We start from the raw sequence: 23921 nt of genomic DNA on the forward strand, positions 1-23921 counted from the left end.
GCAGCTTTTAGTTCCACTGTTGGCCATTTTTGCAAAATGTCTGTAGAAAAGTTTACCTTTCAAAGCTCTGGTCTACAACATCCTTGCTTTCTGTGGGCAGGGTGCGCACACCTTAGTTCGAAGCAAAAAAACCCTGAAGAATCTTGAGAAATTCAGTTTCCAAAAACGGTAACTTCAGTCATATGAGTACAACAGCTTTTCTAAGTCTGGTGTCTTGACTATAGTTTTGTAGAAACTGGAGATTACGAAAGCAAGTTTCTGAAACAATGAGCTATTTCCCTTCTAAATACGTAGTCGTCATTCTGAAGTGGGGACACTAGAGCTGTTCAAAGTAAAGCTTTTGCATTTTAATGGGAGTAAAGCTGTAGTTTTTTCAGCACAGTTCTTATAAGCAGCTGTCTCACTTTAGTTGTGTTTTTTTGGAGATAATTCAAGTGAAGGAAAAGGTATTGTGAGCTAGTGGAGTTTAGCAAAATGTATCCAGACAAGTAAAATCAGATAGGAAGTGTCAAAAAGCTATAGGTCTCCCTTATAACTGAGAAAGCATCTAGGGCAAACGAAATGGATTAAGGTACCTTTTCTTGTCCTAACTACCTCAGAAGCGAACACAGACCCTTTTCTGAACAACTTGCAAAAAAGGGGAAATAAAAAGGAGAGGAAAAAATAAAGCAAAACCTGAAAAAGAATTCAAGAAGAAAGGAGGGAAAAATACAAAACCTGAAAACATTATGTATGAATTAATAATTTGTGAATGCCGTGTAGTGGCTGAAGATAGTAATTTCAGTGGAAGTTTAGAAGTGTTTGACTTTAACACTTCAGAGCAATGTAAGGACTTTCATTTAATACAACAGAATTTTAAAATACATAAAAAACAGATATTTTCCTCTAATGCACTTGTGTTTGTAATCTTTTGTTAGCAATTGCTTATGTGTTGATTGGCAACGGCCTGTATGATGAAGCCATACGACATTTTTCAACAATGCTGCAGGTAAGTTTTCTACTTGGATTCCTTATGCTAAATACAGGTTTTGAAGGAGAAGATGATAACTTTAATAAAATATGAAATGATCTCTTACAATATGGCTTTCATTAAAATTAATTCTATTTAGGATTTCAGAAAGAGATTATTCCTTTTTTCTGTTCACTTTGCATGCAAACATAAGCATTCTCATATGATTCAGGTAGCCTGGCTGGTTGGTTTGTACTTTTTCTCATCTATCGGAACAAACTTTTTAATGACATTTTGTTAAAAAAAACTTTTCAGAAATCTGACCTGCACAAACTTGACTTTCCAACTGGATGTTGAGATCTTCGTATGTCTCTCTTCGTATGTCTCTCTCTCTCTTCGTATGTCTCTCTCTCTCTTCGTATGTCTCTCTCTCTCTTCGTATGTCTCTCTCTCTCTTCGTATGTCTCTCTCTCTCTTCGTATGTGTCTTTTTTTTTTTTGCCTACTGTTGTTGCCATTAACATAAGGCAAAAAGCGTCAGAGATGGCATATTGATAGTGGCAAGTACTACATTGCTCTATATTTGTATGCCTAAGAACCTGGGACTACCAGAAGCATGAGAGAGCTTTTCAATCTTCTCTGGTTATAACATGCATTTATGTGCCACAAAGTAATCCCAAATACTGGCATGTGATTTTTTTTTTTTTAACTCACATAGCTCATATTTCAATTTAGTGAAAATATCCTAACTTAATGAAATTATTCTTGTATGTTTATCAGTAAGACAAGAAGGTGTGAATTGGATTTTTAGGGTATGAAACCTTTCTCTTGAATATTTTATAAGTGGTTTTTGAAGCAGCACTTTTCACTAGCAAATTTTTCTCTGCCCCCTCCTGAGTAAGAAGAAAACTTAATAAAAATGAGAGTGAGCAAGGTATAGCAATCGTAGAAAGAAATTCTAAAAAGTTTGTACATAATACAGTAGAAGATTTGTCATGTGCATGTTTCAGTAGAAATGAACATTATACTTAATAGATGTCTGAAAGGATGTGAAGCAGTGATAAATGTTCATTGTCTCTCCCATGAAGCATTTTCCAGCACACGTAAAGTGAGAATTAAAATGCTTAAGAGAATTGAACAGTGCTTCTTTAGCTGCTGTATTAAAATGGGAAAGTTACCTGAAAGTTACCTTGACACTGCCAAGTGTACGCTTGGACACAACTCACATCCAGCAAGGTGTCAGCTTTGGGTGTACCAGTTACCTGTGCAGTCAATGAAATGCTTGTTGGCAGTCATCCTAGTTGAATGAGATGTGGCCTGTGCTACAAACCTTGTTGCGTACCTGTGTTGGGGTGAAGGGTGAAGATCTGTAATTCCTGACCGGCTTTCAGGGAAACTTGGTTGCATAGACAGAGTTGCACTAAGAAAATCAGTTTTGCTGTTGCAGCTCTTTAAGTTTGGAGGGAGAAATAAAAATTATAAAGGAAAATAAGTAACATTACCTAGTGTAAGATGCTTCCACATAAGTACTCAAGTTCTGCAAACTGTCATTGGAAAGAAAAGGGCTTAAATCTCAACCAAGGAATATTTGCTCAGATTTAGCAGAACTGTTTGGCAGAATGCCTCAGTTTAGCTGCTGCCTGTGTACAGATTTTTATCTGGATTTCACAATTTCCTACTTTGTATTTTTTAAATCAATTCTTCTATCTTTTAAATCAATTCAGAGCAAAGCAAATTTTCAGTTAATAAATTGTATTTATTTATTGTCACTTCAGTGTCACTAAACAGAAGATGCCTTGTCATTACTGGTGAGGCTACAAGTAATGAAGTTGTAATGGAAGAATATATTGATGTGTATGTAGCTTTTGGTGGGTGGTCTCTGATACTATAATTGTACTCTGATTACCCTGAGTAGATATGCACAGGGCAGTGCTTAAGAAACAATATCAGCAATGGGATGGAGAAGTGTTTTTTTTTTTTTTTTTTTTTTTTAAATGAAGCCAGTAGGATTATTTTCATTGTTGGTTAAATGATGTCTTTTTGATATCTTGGATACTTGGTATCAAAACATCTTAATTAAATTCTAGCCTGTTATTTTTTCTTGTTTATGTTTAAAAAATATATAGGGAAACTTAGACCAACATCAGAAGTCAGAGAAGGAGAGCTAAGAGTAGTTCTTAGTTTTGCTTCCTTTTATGTTATAGAACTAGATCATAGATATAGTCAAAAGAAAAAAAATCAAAAGTTCTGGACATTTTTGTTCTAAATCATGTTAGAAGCAGTGTGAATGTATTTATTTCTTATGTGTAGTCTCCTCTTCCCATCGAATTTGGTGGAGATTAGTCATTTTCCAAACAAATCCTACAAAACAATTCCACCAAATTAAAAATTATAGGTAATATAATCTGTTTAATACCTTTGCTTGGCAATAATGTTTTTTCATTGTTTACTATTTAATATTAGCGAGAATTAAGTATATGTTGAAGGAAGATACCTTTGACTATTTTTTTTAGAGAGGGGTAATGATTATTGTATTTGTTTTTAATCTGAACAGGAAGAGCCAGAGCTGGTTAGTGCGATTTATGGACGTGGGATAGCGTATGGGAAAAAAGGACTACATGTGAGTAGTTAATAGTTTAAAAATTTGTCTGAATTTTTGGATGTGAGAGCATATGGAGTTAGATTTAGAACTTATTACATACATCCCCACTTGTCCTACTACAGTGATGCTTTGAGTTTGAAGTAGGAAGCTGGAAAGAGTGGCCTCTTGAAGGCCACTATTTTATCTAGTAATAAAATGAGCAGCATCTTGCCTTTAAGAGGCAAGTTTTTGGAGTCCCACTGGTGTGACTGCACACTTAGTCTGTATTTGCAAGTGGAGGAGTCTTTTATGGCCCTTTGAAAAGATTGCCAGCTCTTGTAAGCCTTTACATCACCACTTGATTCATCTGTATGTTTTGGTAGTATATACCTCCTTGGTTTTATACAAAAATGCTTGAGCTTAAATTGCTTAATTTGACATCGTGTTTCATAGTTAATATCAGTACAGATCTTGGGTCTTTTTTTCCTAAACAAATGGGTAGCTTTTTCGTATTAACACAAATTTCACTTAGTTGAGCTTTAAAGAGCAAAAGAAAAATACATTATGTGTCTAACAGATAAAAGAAAAACTCAAGTGTTTTTATTAGTAGCAAATGACTGCTCAATTTCCTGAGAAAAAAAATGGATTAAGTAGTAGACTGGTCCATGTAGTTTGAGTTTCTATAGCCTACTGAATCATGATTTGAGTGGTTGCTGGAATTCTGTAAGGCAGAGGAGTTGAATAACTCCATTAAAAATTGCCCAGGTGCAGAGTCTTTAATTCTTCAGCAGTGTTGACAGGAGGTTGAAGTTTTTCCTATTTGCATGTTATCATCAGCAAGAGTTTTTCTTCTCTGTTATACATTGAGAAAATGTCACTTTATGGTTTCTGTGAACACCATTTCAGACACGAAAAGGTGTTATCTCATAAAATTTCTAACTTCAAAAAGAAGAAAAATATCAATGAAACCTGATATAGAACTTGCTATATAACATTTTTTTTATATAAATAAAGCAAAATATTGACAGCATCAACCCATTCCCCAGCACACTCAGGTTATAGGCAGTGCTGATGAAAACTTTGGTATTTGAGCTCTAGTCCAGTTAACTGTGTATGTAGTTGAATTGATCTTGAAGGAAATGCATGGGAGCCTGAGCCACCTTTGTTGTCAAGAATGCCACCTATGGAGCTGTAACTTTAATGTTTATTCACAGTTTTATTAATAGTGAGTTATTAAAGGTGTAGCACAGAGAGAGAAATAAAGAATATTTTTTGTTATTGTTTATATAATTTGTAAAGATATGTCTTGTATGTTGCAACTTAATCTTGTTAGCAAGATCGAAGAGCATGTAATGTAAAATGATGTGCTTTCAAAATCTTAGCCAACATAATTGTACTTCAGTCTCTAGAATGTATTATTGTAAATATATTCAGTGGTTTAACTTGTTTGTTTTCTTCTTTTCAGGACATGAAAAATGCTGAACTGGCTCTGTTTGAGTTCAGTAGGGTAATTAGCCTAGAACCAGATCATCCTGAAGTATTTGAACAGCGAGCAGAAGTGAGCAACTTTGTCTTTTCAGAACATTCTGTCATGTTTTTGAGTATTTCTTTGCTTATTTGGTGATTAAAGCACCTTTAAAAAATCCTTCTTGTTTTTAAGATTTTTGTTCTACAAATATGTGACTTATGTTTTATTTTAAAACTAAATATTCCCTATATTCTATGGAGCTACTATAGCCAACGGGTTAGCATTGTTACCTGGAAGTATTTAGTTTTTAATGGAACAGACAGCAACATTATGCTTTTCTAAAACATAATGAAGCAAAACATGACTTAACTCTAATGTTTGCATTTAGTGTCACCTCATAAATTTTTAACTATATAACTAAACTGTAGTTCAGATACAGTTCTAACTTTAAAAATCACATTTTGCTCAATTAAATCACAGAAAATGGATTTCAAGCAAGAGTTCTGTGATATATCAAAAGCATAAATATTCGTTAACTTTAGAACATTGTAATGATGGTAATTGTCCTAATGGGTAATTGTAATTCAAAAATTTCATGTTTTTAATGATTTGGAAGTACTGTAACTAATTTTGGTCTACATATATAAAAGTTGAGCTTTCAAATAATTGGAAAGTAGACAATTTTCCATTGGAAAAATCTCTTTTGTCAAAATTAAGATGATTTATGAGAATATTTTAAATTTTTGGTTGAATATCTTGAAACAACTTGAAATGGAGTATATTGCTTTGACTGGCCTCTTTTTATGTGAATTACTATATTTCTTCAAAGGGTGCTGGTGATGTTTAAGCACATAGATATTTGAGGGAATTTTTTTCACATTTCATCTTGGGTAATAGATTCTAAGTTCATATTTTCCAGTCTGTTCCATCAAATATACTCATTCTAGTATAGCTGAACTTAAAAGAATTATCTTCAAATTTCTAAAACTAGTAATTGTTCTATTCAGCCCATTCTGTCTATAAGTGCTTGTTTTTGCGTCTTAGATACTGTCCCCTCTCGGCCGAATTAGCGAAGCTTTATCTGATCTCACCAGAGCTATTCAGCTACAACCCTCGGCCCGACTCTACAGGCATAGAGGTACCCTTTACTTCATATCAGAGGTTAGTGGATTTGGGAGGCTATGTTTGTTCTGTGTTTTGTTCCTCTCTTTGAGTATCAGTTGCTACTTTTCGTTCAAAAGCATCTTTCCTATTTAAAAACAAAAAAAATATTCTTTTGTAGTTGACTTCCAACAGTTTGGGGTGTCCTTGAGGCATTTCATCTGAATATCTATTTTAATACAGAGAAGCAAAGGGCAAGCACATGTGTTAACTGTAAGATATATCTGGGATTGTTTTGTGTGTTTGAGGAATAGGACATGAATAATTAAAACAAAACAAAAAAAAAACCAAAAAAAAACCCTACAGCAGCATTTAAGGAGCATTGTTAAATGGCTATAAGAGTTACATCCAAGACAGTAAATATCATATATACTGGGAAAAAAAATTCTACGAAGATGCTAACAATCTATTTTGCTATGAACTCTTTTTACATTGATGAGTTACTTATTTTGCACTACATTGTATCTTCAAAAATTGTATAATAAATAACAGCTATTTTGTTTTATTTTTGTGATTTCACTCTGCTTATTTCCAGCTATGTTTCCATTTGATTTGTTTTAAACAGCAATTGCTGATAGGAAAATTGCAAGTGTATTCTACATTCATTTCTCTTTGCTCTTCTGAGTAGCAGTTGGCAATCACTGCTGCTTGCCCCTGATACTGACTTCATATACTAAACAAAACCATGTAGTTAATTTTTATCAAGATACAAGTATGTTTCCTATGTCATCTAAAATCTGTTTTTTTTTTTTAATCTTAGGATTATGCAACAGCCCATGAAGATTTTCAGCACTCATTGGAACTGAACAAAAATCAGCCTATAGCTATGCTTTATAAAGGCTTAACCTTTTTCCACAGAGGACTTTTGAAGGTAAAATTATATTTACTAATTTACACATAGAAGAAAGGCTTCTAGTCAACATTCTTTCCATAAAATACTTGGAAAATATTTGTTTGAACATGCGTGTATATTTATTTTTAGCTATTCTTATGCCATTCTATTTCTGCCAACAGTGGTACTTGCTCTTGTATGAAAGTGATTTCTTCAGTTGTTCGGAGTTTTATTAGGACCTCTGTATTAGGATATCTGTGGAACTAACAGCACTCAATAAAGGAATAAAGGCAGAGTACAGATCTGAAGGGGATTTTTGATCTGCAAAAATTAAAAGGCTTACGAATCAAACACAAAGGCTGTAAGGAGAGGCTCTGTTAGTTAAGGAGCTAGGCTGAAGTTTAAAAGTACGTCTGAAGGAATTCCATCAGTACATTCTCCTAAAATGTTGAAAGAATAGCTTGTTCCTGTAATAGACAATAAAACAGACAGAAGATTTCCAACTAAGGCTTTAGTTAAATTGTAAAGAATATTGCAATTTTCTTTTTTACATAGTGATGATTACCCTATGGACTTTTGTAATAAGTTGATGCTTTCTGTGTGCCTTCTGCACCTACACCTTTTCTGTGTATCTTCTAAATGCTACAATTTAATGGATGTAGTAAGTGATAAAGTATTTTTTCCACTGGTGTTTTTCTATAGGAAGCCATTGAATCATTCAAAGAAGCTCTGAAGCAGAAAGCAGACTTTGTAGATGCATATAAAAGTCTGGGACAAGCGTACAGGTAATCAGACCTAAAAATTCTTCATGATTGTGTTTGCAATCTGTTTATGTTCTTTCCAGCATGCTGTTTTATGCATTTGTTATAAAACCATAGAGAATCCTGTGCATATTTAGTAGCTTTTACAGCCAATATAGCTATGTTCAGGATGTGATCAATATGAATAGTATTCAGGTTTGCTTTGTAGTTCTAATTCAGTGTCTAGTAATTTTAAATGAAAGATTAGGTGAATGGTGAGTTTTTGTAAGATCTACTTCATGTATGCAAAATGATTTATTAAATACAAACTGCAAGTAAATATTTAGTTAAATACACTCATTAGTTGCCTTCTGAGATTGTTGTACTGCTAAAACATATGAATAACTTACTGGATGATTTATGTGTCATTGTTATAGAATCACAGGTCTGCTAGATTCTATGTTAATTACTCTCACACTAAAAAGATTTACAGTTTTGAAAATATAGATAATTTCCCATTCAACAGGTCTTTAATAGAGACTTGCATTTTTTTACCTATCAACTAGAATTAAAAACATGTAATCTTGATTAAGTATTAAGTTTAATCATATTTTCTTAATGTAAATTGATTTGCAGTATAATAGAATATTTCTTTAAATGTATTCTGCAAATAATTATTAAGGAAGAAGGTACCTTATGAATAGCAAGAGCATAAACTAAGCTTTAAAGTGATTTGGTTTCCAATAGACCATTGTTTTATAATACAGAAGTCACTTAACCAGAATATTCCTCACTCACTTCATTTGAGAAGAAAAACTTCAATAGTTCTTTGGTCTTCAAGAAATGCTGGGGGAAAGAGGGTCCAGAAATGTATCTCTTCCCATGGGTAGACACCAAAAAGAACACAATTTTCCCTGGTGGAATGGAAATTCGTAAGGTGTCTGAGTGACCTAGAGAGAGTCTCTGTCAGGACCTGACTAAAATCATATAGTTTATAAGGAGGGCTTTAGAGTTGGTCTTAACCTTTTTTTTTTTTTTTTTCTTTTTGTAACACTTAATGTCCGAAGCACAACTACTGTTGTCTTCTGTAAATTCTCACCAGTTAGATAAAGGATCTCTAGGACAACACCAGAGACTCTGTGGAAGTGTTTAGCACCCAAGGAGACCGTAATTAGTGACCAAATATGAAAAATCTGAAAGAGCTGTGGTTAGTGTTCTGTCTAAAATTTATTTATTGCAAATGTACTTAACTTTTTTTTAGCGTTGTTGTTTGGTACAATTTCATTTAATATGATGTGGAAAGAATTTAATGATCTTGGATTTTAAAAAGCAATATAGTAGATAAAAGAACACAACCTAAGCTGAATAGTGTGCGTATAAAAGTGTTTCTTTTGGAAGCTTGAAAGACTTATTGTAGATAGTGTTCCAATAATGCTTTTTATCATTATTTTGATTCTTGCAATACCGTAGATAGAGCTCATTTTTTATGGTTTACATCCACTCAGAATTATGAACATTTGCAGTTTTATGGAGTTGCATATCAGAGCACACATTTGTGTAAATGAAAACTCTGGGTATCTGCTTTTTATTACCATTTTTACTACACGAATGGCTATTTTAGTTAAAGAAATTTTTACTTAGTATCATATTTCTTTCAGTGGTATCTCCTATGGACTCATTAAAACAATTTTTAATGAGTAATTTTGTTTTTACTGTTACTTACTATATACCTCACTTTACGCTTCCTGTAATTGCCCAGAGAGCTTGGCAACTTTGATGCTGCAACAGAGAACTTCCAGAAGGCTTTGCTGCTGAATCAAAATCATGTTCAGACACTACAACTCAAAGGAATGATGCTTTATCATCATGGTAGCTTAGATGAAGCATTGAAGAATTTTAAGGTAAGCAGTGTAAGATCCTAAATAAACTCATATTGTGAATGTTTTAAGTACAACTAATTACAAAAAAATGCACTAAAATCAACAAATGACAAGATTTTTCAGTCTGAATGCAGATAAGCATTTGAATTAAAATTCAGATTTTGTGTGTACATACATGATGTATGTGACCTGAAAAACAAATTTGGCTAGAATTAGGAGACTTCCTCCTTCATTAATTTCTAAAACCAAGCTCTGGTTGAAAGGCTTTCTAGCTTGTTTCTTTCTTTTAGAAATTAGTAGTTGCATTCTTGCTGATACTTTAGTTTGGGGTGAATTTTTAAAATCTGGGAAAGTATTTCTTTTTTTTTTTAATGCTAAAATAAACATACAAAGTTCCAATATTTATCCTTTTTTTTCTCCCCTGTGACGTATCTCTCAGTTTTTAGTCATTTATTGATCTTGTAAAATGCACGTATTTCTGTAGATAAACAAAATCTCGCCCCTTTCCATTAGTATTAAATAATACTACCATTTTTTTCAAACAGAGCAATAAAGGCACATATTGTAATTGTATGTTCATATACCTAAAACAAGAAATGAAATGAGATATAGAAACAATTGCATCTCTTTCTGAATGAGAGTGTGTTTTTTCCTGCATCTAAGGAGAGAAAATTTTTTGTCAATTATTGCTACATGCTTCACATATATAACACAATTTATAGATACTGATGTATTTGAAGAGAGATGTAACTGTTAGGAAAAGAATCAGAACATTACTTTTAAAGGATAGTATGAATTTGGTTAGTGATTAACATATAATAAATAGCAGACTGTAACATAGTAAGTTGTACTTATGCATGAACTTGCCAAGATGCTGACGGAAGAAATGGCACAATATGTATGCTGAACTATGAAAAAATGGCCATTTACTAATGTCATCTGTAGTATGTCCTGTCTAGTTTGCTTAAACTAATGAAGCTTTTGTGTTAGTAATGTGATTTATTTTCATAATTAAGTGTGATCAAGAGCATATGCCCATTTCTTTCTTAAACTGCTAGCAAAGGTGAGAAAAATGTTTTCAGCTTTAGTGCTTAGCATCATTTGAAAGAAAATAGTGATAGAAAATGGTGTTTCAGTCAGTTCGTCTCTTGTTTGGTGCAGGTCATCTTAGCTTGTTTGAAAACTTGTTGTCTCTCTTAATTTGTTAGTGCTTTGCTTCTTTAATCTCCTAGAGATGTCTACAGCTAGAACCCTACAACGAAGTATGCCAATATATGAAAGGTCTCAGCCATGTGGCAATGGGACAGTTTTATGAAGGCATAAAAGCTCAAACAAAAGTTATGTTAAATGATCCATTACCGGGCCAGAAGGCCAGCCCAGAATATCTGAAAGTTAAATACCTCCGAGGTAAGTTGAAGTCCTCAGAGAACCCTGTAAGTGCAAGCATCATGTTTATAGTTAGAGGCTATTTTAAATAAACCAGCCTGCAACTGAGCGATGTTGAGTATGCCTGTTTGAAAATACACAGGTTTTTGTTTCTTAATATTATTAAAAAATGGGTCACCAAATAGTGACAAATAGTTGGGTCACCGATAGAAAAATTCTGTGTAGCAGTAAAGAGTTTAAAGACTTATTTCTGCCTTGGAAATTAAATAATTCAAAATCACCCAATTTTGCTATTTCTTTATTAAGATTTTACTGTTAGATAACTGACAAATGTACAGTCTGTTTTTTTTCTTTTTGTTTGATTACATAACTAGGCTGATTATGCAAATGGTATTTAATTTTATTGCGTTTCTTTCCTCCAGAGTATTCTAGATACTTGCATGCACATTTGGATACCCCTCTTACAGAGTACAATATTGATACAGATCTCCCTGGAAATTTTAAGGACCACTGGGCCAAAAATCTTCCTTTTCTTATAGAAAATTATGAGGAACAGCCAGGATTGCAGCCACATATAAAGTGAGTGTTTTTTCTTTTTCCTAAATATCCTCCTTTTTAGCTGCAATAAAAAAAAAAAAGGATTTCTCCTGCTGTAAACTCATTTCCAGATTTATTTGCATACAGTCACTTTTTTATGTAAAATAAGTTTAAAATGTAAGCATGGGTGTGTGAGGGGGATATAATAAGATCTACCTTTGTAGTTCCTGAAACATTTACAAAGTTGAAAGAGAAGTTACAGTATGAGGCTTCTACTTTATGTACTATTAATGTTAAAGTCTAAAGATAAATTGCTCTTTTTATAGTAGTACAATTTGCTGTTGAATTCAGTATGACCGGTATTTGATTTGAAGTATGGCTTTGTGCGTGTAATGGGGTGGGAGGAAGAATGAATGTTCTTTTATACTGCTTTGAGTACTTCCCACACCAGCAATATTGATTACTATACATGCAAATCTTTGTTTTACTTCTCAGCATAGATCCTGAAAGTTTCAATGTCTGATATGTTTCTTTCTTTCTTCTCCACAAGAGATGTGTTATTTCAGAATTTTGAAAGCTATAAGCCTGGTGTGCAAGACCTCATATGTGTAGCTGATCATCTGGGTTCAATGATGCAATACGAGACACCAGGATTTCTTCCAAATAAAAGAATACATAGAGGTATATTGAAAACAATCTGTGAATCTGTGAAATAGTTTTATGTAGTCATAATTCAATGCCATGCCTTTGTGATCTGCAAATTAATCCTATGCTCTATACATTTCAAAAAATTATAATTAAAAATTTTTAACCATTTATCATAAATTTCCTGATCTAATTTGGGGCTAGCAGCCATGGTTTTTATTGACACTTGGGGGTTCTTTTTCTGTAAGTGCTTCACTTCCTTGCTATAGTTTCCTGACTGTACAAAAATGAGTGTCGTGGGTTTTTTTGTTTGTTTTTTGTTTTTTTTTATACCTGTGGTTTCCCCTTCCCTTTCAGCAATGGGATTAGCCACATTAGAAGTAATGCAAGCTGTGCAGCGGACTTGGGCAAACTCAAAAGTTCGGATGAATGGGAAAACCAGATTGATGCAGTGGAGAGATATGTTTGATATTGCTGTAAAATGGCGAAGGTAATGGTAAAGGAAGAGGCAGAATAAGCCTTAACTTGTCATAATGATGCATGTTTCAGTTAACTAGAGGGCTGAAGGCAAAACAGATTAAACAATTGTTCTTCCTCTGCTAGAACTGGGTAAGTAACTTCAGCCTGTGTCCTTTAATGTATCTTCTTGTTTGTTTTGGTGCAGTCTGTACAAAATCATGTGCATTCCATAAAGAGCTATATAACAATTTATTCAAGCCAAGTGTTCAGTTTGAACTTTTCTTGTTTTTTGGGGTGTTAGGTTCCCCCCCACCCTGAACTTCTCTTCCCCCCAGTTCTTACAAAACTAAAATAAAGATGCTTTACAGGCACAAAAGGACAGGTGAATGTTTTGTTGGGTGAACATAATAAATTATTCCATAAACCTTAGTACTAATATATCATGATAATAGGGATGATAGTTGTTAATTAGATCAATAGGTAGTTGTTAAATATATGATACTTAATAGTTGAGTGATTTCTATTTTAGGTCATCCCTTTAAACTAAATTTTAGCCATGTGTTTGTTCTGAGATGTTGGAGGTTGATAATGGCAGAGGCTAAATCTTCTAAATTTGAGATCTGTGTCTTCCCTGATGTAGACATCTCTTGTCAGTGGGCTGTTCCAGTGCTCCCTTCCTTAAGGAAGGTCTGAGCAGTATTGAGTAGGCTCCTCTCTTCTGCAGTTATACTCGGAAGAAGTTCCTCAGAGCTATTGTTCCTCAAAATCATTTCATAGATAATTTTCATAGATAACAGCTGCTGTAATACCGCTGTGTGCTGATTATTGAGGTGGTGTTTTTTTTCTTCATATTCCTATGTAAGAAAAGTTAGCAGGGGGGCTCCCAGGCCATGTCCAAGTGTCTGCCTTGGGTCAGCCCAGCAGCCAGGATACTCCTGAATCCTGTCTCCAGCAAGAGCTGACTGCAGGCGTTCAGGAAGAAGTGTGGGACTAGAGCGAGCACATAGGAATTCCCCAGAACATTTTCACAATTTATGATAGTTTCTAAGGCTCAGGGAGTTCAGGAGCCAGAATTGATTAATAATCTACTTGAAATGATTAGTAATATACCTAAAGTTCTCATTCTGCCATTATCCTATCAGCAATGTTCACTATTGGGAACAAGAAAAAATTGTGGCATGTTTCAATTTTTAAATCTAGGAAGTCAACGTAAAGGAGTTGGTCATCTTATTCACTTTGGTTCAATTCTTTAGGAACCAAAAAGTTGTAAAAGCCTCTTTAGGTAGTTAATGCCAGGGCACTAAAAGCTGAAATACTGGAAAATCATGAATGTCCTACTGCAAGCACAGCAGTTGGCCTGCTGTGAAGATTTCACTACCTTGCAAGCACCTAATATGTAGGTGGTTCTTAGTAGATCCAGTCCTAAACTTGATTGTGACTCTGATGGATGCTGTTTGCCATGAGAATCAGATTTTTCATTTGTCTTATTAATTTATCAAATTTTGGTGTTTTTTTTTTTTCCGCTAGATTCTCTTGCAAAGTAAAAGATGATTCTTGCCCCACAGTTTAATAGGAAACCACATCAGATAGATGAAATAAGTGTGAGGAAGAGGAAGAAATGTAGTAAGAGTATAGCTTTAATAATAATATTTGCTTATCCAGATGGTATTCAGAGGGTCTACCCTCTTTGTACAGAGTCTACCCATACAAAACACTACTTGTATTTTAACTTATTGTACTTGTAATTACATTGTACACTTTTGTTTTAATTGTTAGCTTGCTAAATGACATACATCAGATGTGAGCAGCCTCATTTTTATGACATTAAATTCAAAAAGTGGAGAAAGCATACGCATGCTTCCTACCCACAGAATGATAGTATTCTGATCAAGCACAAAGATGCTTTCGGTACAAGAAGTTTGCTTCTGAAAATGTTCTGGCTCACCCCTGTTAACTAAGGGAATGAATGCACATTGCATCCTCTGGTTGAAGCTTGGGGAGAACTGTAGGATACATTCCAGCTTTGTTTGACTAATAGAAGATAGCAGCTGGAGCAAACTCTCCAGCTACGTAAAGATTATTATGAGGTGTTTTCTTCCTCTTATAAAAGTTTTATGCATTTCAATAAAAAGGTTTGTCTCTGTGATCTCTGAATTCTAACTTTTCCCTGAAATTATGTGTATAAACAAAGTTCCTGTGAATTCACAAGTTAAGATGTACTGTTATTTTTTTCCCACATTGCAAATGTAAAGAGAGAAATACGTGCAAATGTTAATATTCTTTTTCTTTTTAGGATAGCAGACCCTGACCAGCCTGTGCTTTGGCTGGATCAAATGCCTGCCCGAAGCCTTAGCAGAGGTTTCAATAATCACATTAATTTAATCAGGTATGAGACTTTTACCAAACAGATTCTCATCTCCTTCTTCTCTCACCAAGCAGTCACACCAATACATACCGTCATGAAACAGAACGGGACAATGTTGACTGTATATTTGCTTTCAAAAAAAAAAGTTTATATTTTCCAGTATTTCATTTCCTCTGTGCTCAAAATTTTTCCTCAGGGGATTTCTCATTATTCCTGAATTTCAGGAATATCCTTTTACAGCTGTGTTTTGGGAAGAGATGAATAGTACCCAGAATATGAATATTTTTACATGATGTTTTTTATTCCTAAATAATCTAATTTTTTACATTTAAGTAAGGTTAATTATCATGGGTGTATTTTTTACAAATACTGCTTCTAAAAGCTAGTAGCAGCGATAATGAAACACTACTGTTCTATTACTTTTAGTACCAATTTCTCTAAATGAATAGAGAGGAAGCATATAGCATTTTGGGTGTCCTCAGAGGAGGAAAAAGTAAAGCAAAGAGGAGAAAATAAGTGACCTGTTAACAGTGGTCACAGATGAAAGGATCAACCATTGTTGTACGTTCCATCTTCTCCCAAGCTGCAAGGCTCAGTGTTGCAGTTGTGACAGTGCTACCTCCCAAGGAGGAGTAGAAGGGTGAGACGTTCAGTGTGGCAACATCACTGTCAATCACAGGAGCAGAGTGTATTTGTGTGAGTAAGTACCTAGCCAGGTTTCATCTTGTTTTGCTTCTTGCCTTCCTACCTGCAACTTGCAGGAAGTAGGGAATCTGTGGTCTGTCATCCTACTTTTGTTTCTTTCTTTCTTTTTGAGTACTTCTGTGGAAAAGAGAGGACAAAGGGAAGAGTTTAATGTCTCTTAACCACATTGAAAATAACTTCTGAACACTTAATCTGCTAAAGTTGTGTCCCTATGCACCATCTCTGTGTCAACAGCTTTGTTTTTTATTGGCCAAAGTATGTTACTTTCCCCTGAGGATGCCCCCCAAAACCCCAGTTAATCTGCTGTTCCTGATATTTTGGTGATTCCTTAGAACTCTGAATTAAACTGTAGGAAAATTCAGAATTGCAGGCCCACAGTGAATTAAATTGATTGAGGTTGGAAGGGACCTCTAGGGATCATCTAGTCCAACCCCCCTGCTCAAGCAGGGACACCTGCAGTACATGGCACAGGGTGGCACCCAAGTGGGTTTGGAAGATCTCCAAAGATGGAGTGAGTTATTCGGGGATTTTATTAAAGGATTTTTCTTAGATTTTAGCAGCCTAAATGCCCTCATCTGGGATACTGGCCAGACTTCAGCTATTGAAGCTGTAATGAGCAGGATGCTCATTATATCCTTTTTCACCCTGGGAACCTATACCTGTTTGACCACTTTTGCATCCTGAATAATAGTTATTTTCATAGCTCATCTTTTTATAGTATATTTGTCTGCTATTAGATTCCCTCCTGATCATTTTATTAGGATCAGACAAGGGCTAAAAGAAATGAATGTAAGTGCTAATAGTTTCTTAAATTTTACTTTTGAAGCATGCCTGTGTTTTCTAAATGAGAGTTTACTCCTACTGGGTTGTACAGATTATATATTCCCCTTTTTTATTACTTTAATCAACTGTAAAATAGCTGCTAGTTGAAATTAATAATAGGCTGCAAAGCTAACATCTTTTTGTTTAAAAACTATAAAATAGTCTCACCTATGGACTGTCACGTCAGGAAGACATACATTGCTCTGTATTCAGCTTATAATTTGAAAGTTATTTTTGTACTGTCAGGCTGAGACTAAATTTTTTCTATAGCTTTTCTACCTGGAAACCAGGTATAATAGTAGATTATGCAGGCTGACAAGTGGCAGCTCTGCAAGATTATTAAATATACCAAAAATATAAGATGCTCAGTCAAAGCAAGTGAAAGTAGCAGCAGAGTAGTAAGCATAAAGTGCTAGTCTCAGTTCTTCATGATGAGACCAAGTATGAAAAGGAGTAGATAGTTCTCAATTTCCTACTAATTTGTTACTGGTTCTACTGGCAGTAACTTAAATACTAGTAGAATATTTTGATGTATAGACTAAGGAAATTGTGCTTTCCCTTGGAAGTACATCATAAGCACAACTGCAGCAATTCCAGGTACTTTCTACCATAACTTCCTTAGTTGGGCTGATTCAGTGTCTTCTGTTGCATGTAACTTTTTGTAGTCTTAGTGTTGTAGCATGTATGGGCACAGCTCGTTTGGCAAAAATGAGGGATGGAAACCACTAGGAGGAGATCAGGGAGGGAAAAATCCTTTAAATTGTTCTTGAAAGCAGTACTACTGCTTCTAGATGGGCTCACTTGGATCTGTTTTTCCAAGTGCCTCTAAAGGAAAGAAAATTCAGTGCCTTATTCTGACACACTTCTGCCTGTTGTACAGTTTTCTGGTTGTTTTTAAATAAGATGGAAAATGATGGGACGTACAACAAGGGCAAATTATATATGGAAATTTGTTTTCATTCTTTTTCTTTTCCTCTTTTCTTTCCTATATGCATATATATATGGTCTGATTCTGATTATTTTTTAAAGGCTGATTCTGTCCCGGTGAGGTAATGTAGTGAGATATTAGAGTTCAGCTGTCCAAATTGGCTGTTTAGAGTGAATAGAAGCCAGATATATACACCTTCCTGTGGTTGACAGTGATTTTGCTTCCTCAAACAGAAAACGGTAACATTTGCTTTATAAAATCTTGTTTTGTAGACTGGGAGAAGAGGAAGGACTTCTTCAAGTACAGTAATGGTATGTAATTTTCCCTTTCAGAGTGGTTGTAATCCTAGTAGGATGTTACCAACTTTTTTTCCTTACTGTTCCAAGGGAAAATATACCTTTTTGTCATTTTTGTTTAACAGTTACTACTTATAACTGTTAAGCATGAAAGCAAAATTACATTGCATAGAGACTTAAGTGAAGAAAGAAAACTGTACTTGGACAGTCAGAGCATATCAGCACATCTGTTGGCAAATACATAAACTGGAGAGGTTTCATTCGCAGAGAAATCAGTATGGGGACTGATAAGTCCCTCTCTATTCTGTAATTTCTTCTAGGGTGCGTAACTAAGAGCAGTGGTTTCCTGGTACATATCTATGATTATCATATAGATATGTTGCATTGTACATGGGAAATGGGGAAATAGCCGTGTGATGTCATTTGTCAGGGAACAACAGTACCAATGATAACTCATATTTTGTAAGTCCACTTTTGGAATTATAGTCAAAGTGGGGTTTGGAGAGTTCAGCAGTTCTGGCAAACTACTAGTTGTATCCTGTAATTTATGAAGCACCTGTAGATAAAAATCTGTCAAATTTTAATCTTTATATCTTAGCTCTAAAGCATGTTGTTACAGTTGAAAAACAAGGATTTTAAAACTTTTTTTTTTTCTTTGTAGGGGGCAGGTCATTAATATGAGGTACATGGAGTATTTTGAGAAAATTCTTCATTTTATCAAAGATAGGATCCTTGTTTATCACAGGTAAATTACTGTTTTTGTTTTTGGTTTTCCCCCCCACTTCTCCCTAGTAACATTGATTTTGAATTTTATATAACACTGACATACGATTCCAGAACGATTCAGAGATATTTTCTTAATTCTACTAAATTCTAGTTTAGCATCGGAACTTAGCATCGGACCTGTCTATTTCTTAGTAGAAATGCTCTTGAAATCAGCAATCAGAAAAGAAATACTATGTGAATTACACTATACCTATAAATGAATAACGATACTGCCTTTGTACCCATACTTACAGTATGAGTGGGTGTCACTACTGTCAACCTTCCTTCCCCCTCAACTTTTTAAAGACACTAGGTTCCCTTCTGTAGAACAGAGTACAGTTTCTCTGAATATTGAAACTGTGGTATTTGACAGGTAGTTTTTAAGGAGGAAGAAATCTTTACTACTTCTTACCTAAATGGATTGATAGATGTTGACCTGGGACAGAAGACAGTTGTAGAATCTTAAATTAAGGAATGTGACTAAAGGTAATCTAAATTTCAAACTTTCATCAGTCTTTTATGAGTTAAATGTCTTTCAAACCTAATTTGTGGCAACAGTCTTCTGATAAAAACCAAAAATGTCTTAGCTTTTAATTTTGCTATTTTTTCTTTGGCCTGCTAACTTTTTGAGTATTGAGTTCTGTTATTCAATGTCATTGTGTTACTTAAATTTCAAAAGAATAAAGTGCAGAAATTTCTTATAACAGTTGGAAACACTTAAAATTGAAAACATTTATGGTACCTACTGAAGGTTTAATAAGCTTTGTATTAACTGAGAATTCTGTCCTCTCTTGAGAGAAAGCTTGTCCAGACTGAGTAGGTAGTATTTGAGCTTAAACCAGAGCAGTTTGTGCTATGGTGTTTAAATACTTCTTTTTAAAATCTGGATGCAGTCATTAGTACATATTAGGGAGTAATTTCGGTAGGTTTCTCCACAGTCTGTCTGTGATATTTATGTACCTTTAAGGCTATATAAATGCATGCATTCTGCGATGAGTATTTCTAAAGCTATCTCTATTCTTTTTCCACCTTTCCTTAGCAACCCCCTGCCTACATTCATGCAAGTACTGTTTAGTGTTTTGCTGAGAGCAAACAAGAAAAACTTGCAGTCTGAAATTGAGGTTTGAAGCCGAAAAAAATACCTGAAATGGTATAGGAAGAAATTACTTTTTAAAGAAAGAAAATGCTTCTCTTGAGCTGTAGTAGAGAAGCATGTGCTAAATATGCAAGAATTCACTTTTCTGAAAAGAAATAATTAGATAACTTTCAGTAATGTATTCCACTGACCATTGGTATAGTTAATTGTGTTAAAGCTCATATGAATTTCCTTACTTGCTAGATATGTTCAACCATTACAACTCTATGTCTTTTTTTCAGTGCTAATAATCCAAAAGGACTATTAGAGGTTCGAGAAGCATTGGAAAAGGTACATAAAGTAGAAGATCTTCTTCCCATAATGAAGGTAAATTAAAGAAAAAAAAATCTTTATGCTGAAAATAACAAAACTTATACTGGCAAGTATCCAGTTTTTCAGAATATAGCCTTATTCTGTGAGTAACTGCAAACACTCATTCAGGTCATTTCAAATCTGTATATGCAGGGTGTAACCTCCCTTTGGATATATACTGACAAGTCCTATATAATTGCAAGCCTTGATCTACTTGTGAATTGGTAAAAGAAAAGAAGAGAAAACAAAATATTGAATGTAGTTCTTTGAAGTCACTCTTATCAGCCAGGAAGGTTTGTGATCTTCTATAATGGGCTTACAGTTATAGGTAATCAGTATGTTCTACTCTGGAAGGCTACAAGAAAAGGAGCTAGGGACTGAGGTTTTTTTCTACTTTGTGGTGATGGTCTCTGTATAAATTCATTGGATCCTGTGCCTTGTTAAATAAGGTATCCTCTTATCCTCTTCAGTTTAAGCATCAGACTTAAACTGAGTTTGTATGAAAGGTCTGCCTCCCTCCTCCTGTCAGCTAGCCTAGGGTGAGAAGTGCACAAGTATTTGTGAAAATGTTGTTACAAGGTATTTATTTTGTAAAAAGTGAACAGGATTTAATTCAGAATAGAATAGAATATGGGAAGAAGTCACTCTGACCAGAAACAAACTCATTGTTTTCTCATAGGGTATTGTCTGCATTGCAGCTGCATGTGTAGATGCCAAGACCAAGCTGACTAATTGCAGTAGAAAAGTCTTCTCTGCAAGGATATGTGTCTTGCTGCTGCCGAGACCAGTTTTGAACTTGCTCAGCCACTTGTGCACTGTACCTGTGCCTGTCTTACAGAAACTGTGTGGCTCAGGCACAACGATGTGAATGTTTCCATGGGGTGTCTCAATAGGTATTGTAAATACAAGTGTCTTTTCAAAGAGCAGGTGGTAGATTTGGAAGTACCTTTTTATCTTCCTGTCTTCATCTTTGTTTTGTAAGAGGAAGAAGCGAGGTGGATAACAACAGAATCCAAATAAAAACTTGTGAGGAATAAATACTAGATGTTGGTCCTGGAAAGACAATTAAGTGTTCCCTACTGGCACATGAATGTATAAATAGGGCCTTGCAGAGTACCTAATATGGTCCTACTATTACTGGATTGTAGGCCAGAAAAAAGTGCTATTAGTGGGTTTGAAAATACAGATTATTCCTAGAGGGTGATGAAAATATATAAACATAGCAGACTATACATATCTTATTTTGAAATAATGTTTCTAAGAACTGACAGCAAGTATTTTTCCTTGTTTTCATAACCAATACATTTTGTTCTGATTTGAATCTCTCTATTTCCTGTATTTCATTCTAAATGGTATCTTGTTTCTCAAGAAAGGCTTTTAAATGTGTTTCTTTAAAGTAAGTCCAGATTATTTTGGTTTAAATGTGCCATAATTATTTCAAAAGAATGCTAATGATCCAGGGTGTTACTGTTGAATAAATTACTTGCAACTGTTGCACAATGGTCATTAATAGTGCCTGCACATACTGAATGCTGTGCTATTGACACAGTTTGGTTATTTGGATAGTTGAGGAATGCTGTCTGTCAAAAGCTGGGCTTCTGCATTTATTTTAAATACAGTTTTGCATGGTTTATACATAGTTATTACTCTTTGGCTACATGTTACACTTAGCTAAATCAACTTTGTAAAATTCTTAAAATGTTGTGATATTTTTCCTCCTGATGAGGATAAACATTAATTGAGCCTGGATTACAGTTAAGAAATTTGTTGCTAGGAGCTGTGTTCTAGAATCCAGTTTATACTAATGCATTTACTCGTCACTGTAAACAGAAAATACAAGCTGTAAAACTCAGGCTTTTGCATTTACATTGTGACACCAAATGGTTGCTATCAACATGCAACTTTGGAAAATATCGTTGTCATCTGTATAACTTTATGCAGTTGCTTTTCACAAGGACTGCAGATTTGTTTTCACTATATAAAATAGAATTGCAGTATCCGTCATTCAGTACTCGAGACTTCCATTCAGTAGTAAACAAAAACTGAGTGAAATAATGTTGTCCACTTTTATTTCTGGTCCAGGTATTTTATGGTGTTTTAGAACAATAGTTAAGAGGTCTGTCCCTGTGCATCTTCTCTAATATTCCATTCTTTTTTCTTTTGAAAGCAGTTTAACAGTAAAACAAGAGATGGGTTTACTGTGAACACTAAAGTCCCCAGCCTCAAAGATCAAGGGAAAGAATATGATGGGTTCACAATTACAATAACAGGAGATAAGTATGTTTGTTGTTTTCAATATATGCATGAAATGCTGTAATGATGAATTATTAGAAGTTAATTTATTCTCAAAACACCATTTTCTGCTTGCATAAAGTGAATTTTGTGTTTCACTGTTGGCATTTGTGCAAATAATTAAAACTTTTGTTTATCTGAGGTCTTCCCGTTCCCACTGTCTTCCCTAACAAAAGGGGAATATGGGTAATATTTAGGGAGCAGGCCCAGTTGATATGATTCTCTAGAACAGAGCATATAAGTGAAGGGAGACTTTGTTATTTGTTGTAGGTAATAAAGTACTAGAGGAGGAAAGTTTTTTTTTCTATGCTGAAATATTTTGTGAGACCTTGGGTGGATATTAGACGTCCTGAGTGGAATGGAAATTCCTGCAATCCAGGAATGGAAAAAGCTGTCTGTTTTATTTTGTTATTTGGTTTTACAGCTTTACAACCCTTTTTTCTTTTTCTTTTGTTTAATTGTGGATCTTGTATCTGTTATTGGCAGCTTTGACTGTGCCATTTTGCTGGGAAGGTGTGTTCAGGGGGCTATGGGCCAGGCCCTCGGTAATTGCCTCCTTTCAGGGATACTAGCTCTTTAACTTTTCAAAGCATGACTATTAATCTGACGTTCAGAAGCCACTTCCATCTGGAAGTTTGAGTAGGCAGAGCTTGCCTCTGCTTCATTATGGGATTTTTGAATTGAAAAATTTCCCACAACTTGTACATTTTCAGTGTGTGGAAGCTGGGCTTACAAACTAACATGTTAACTTATCTCTCAGTTTTTAAATTTACATTCTAAATTATAGGTCTAAATATAGTAAGATGATATAAAATATATGGCACCACTGTCTTGGAAAACTGCTTTAGTGCAATTGGGACTGTACAATTTTGTTCTGTAGAGATTTTTTTTTCTGAACGGATCTGTTTCAATCCATAGTTTTAAGTACACTATTATGCAGAGACAGTTCCAGTTTAGTGGCTTGCATCTTAACAAAAATATAGTGTGTGTTCTATACAAAAGTGCCAAAACCAAGAAGATATTTAAAAATATCTTCTCCTCACCTGTGCCTCGCCTCCCACACACACTTGAAGTGGAACACTAGTGTTTGTCAGATACCCTTTGGTGGAAATACTTCATCTGTGATCAGACATCAGTCTGTACCTACTGAACCAGAGAAACTTTGAGCATAACAAAATGTTTTTAATTTCTCTGATTGCTGTGGAAGGGACATGCAATTCATTTATTCTTGTACTTAAGAAGAATCGTAGGAAAAGATTACGATGTGACATTTTACTGAAGTAAATTTGTAGCTTACCTTGGATATTTCATTGTTCACCAAACTCTGTGAAAAAAAATCTTTGTTTTTTTTAATCTGCTTGACAGAGTGGGGAACATACTATTTTCAGTAGAAACTCAGACGACTGAAGAAAGAACACAGCTGTATCATGCAGAAATAGATGCACTATATAAGGATTTAACAGCTAAAGGAAAAGTACTAGTTCTATCTGCAGAGCTGGGGGTAAGGTTATTTTAATGGAAATGATGAGTTTCTTGATGTAGTTCTATTATGTTTTATACCTTTATGTTTAACAAGTACTTCTTAAAAAAAATCTTTGAGATTCTAAGTATTGAAGATCTTAAGTAATGAAAATGACTACTTGTTTAAGCCTAATTATGACAGT

The 23921-nt window shown here is 34.5% G+C and overlaps 1 protein-coding gene across 1 annotated transcript in view; it reads left to right on the top strand.

Annotated features, from left to right (window-relative positions):
• Positions 1-23921, top strand: part of TTC13 (tetratricopeptide repeat domain 13) — a 35959-nt gene that overhangs the window by 5668 nt on the left and 6370 nt on the right. The window contains exons 4-19 of the mRNA XM_088534906.1: positions 918-988; positions 3503-3568; positions 4995-5087; positions 6042-6158; positions 6919-7029; positions 7693-7775; positions 9490-9631; positions 10843-11017; positions 11419-11575; positions 12084-12214; positions 12536-12668; positions 14931-15023; positions 18415-18498; positions 19896-19980; positions 22133-22242; positions 23623-23758. Of these exons, the coding sequence (XP_088391032.1) occupies positions 918-988; positions 3503-3568; positions 4995-5087; positions 6042-6158; positions 6919-7029; positions 7693-7775; positions 9490-9631; positions 10843-11017; positions 11419-11575; positions 12084-12214; positions 12536-12668; positions 14931-15023; positions 18415-18498; positions 19896-19980; positions 22133-22242; positions 23623-23758 (1787 nt within the window). The remainder of the gene's footprint in view (positions 1-917; positions 989-3502; positions 3569-4994; positions 5088-6041; positions 6159-6918; positions 7030-7692; positions 7776-9489; positions 9632-10842; positions 11018-11418; positions 11576-12083; positions 12215-12535; positions 12669-14930; positions 15024-18414; positions 18499-19895; positions 19981-22132; positions 22243-23622; positions 23759-23921) is intronic.

This window comes from Tinamus guttatus, unplaced genomic scaffold (assembly GCF_059628265.1).
Source record: "Tinamus guttatus ecotype Peru unplaced genomic scaffold, ASM5962826v1 Tinamus_guttatus_pri_ptg000601l, whole genome shotgun sequence".
Lineage (NCBI taxonomy): Eukaryota > Metazoa > Chordata > Aves > Tinamiformes > Tinamidae > Tinamus > Tinamus guttatus.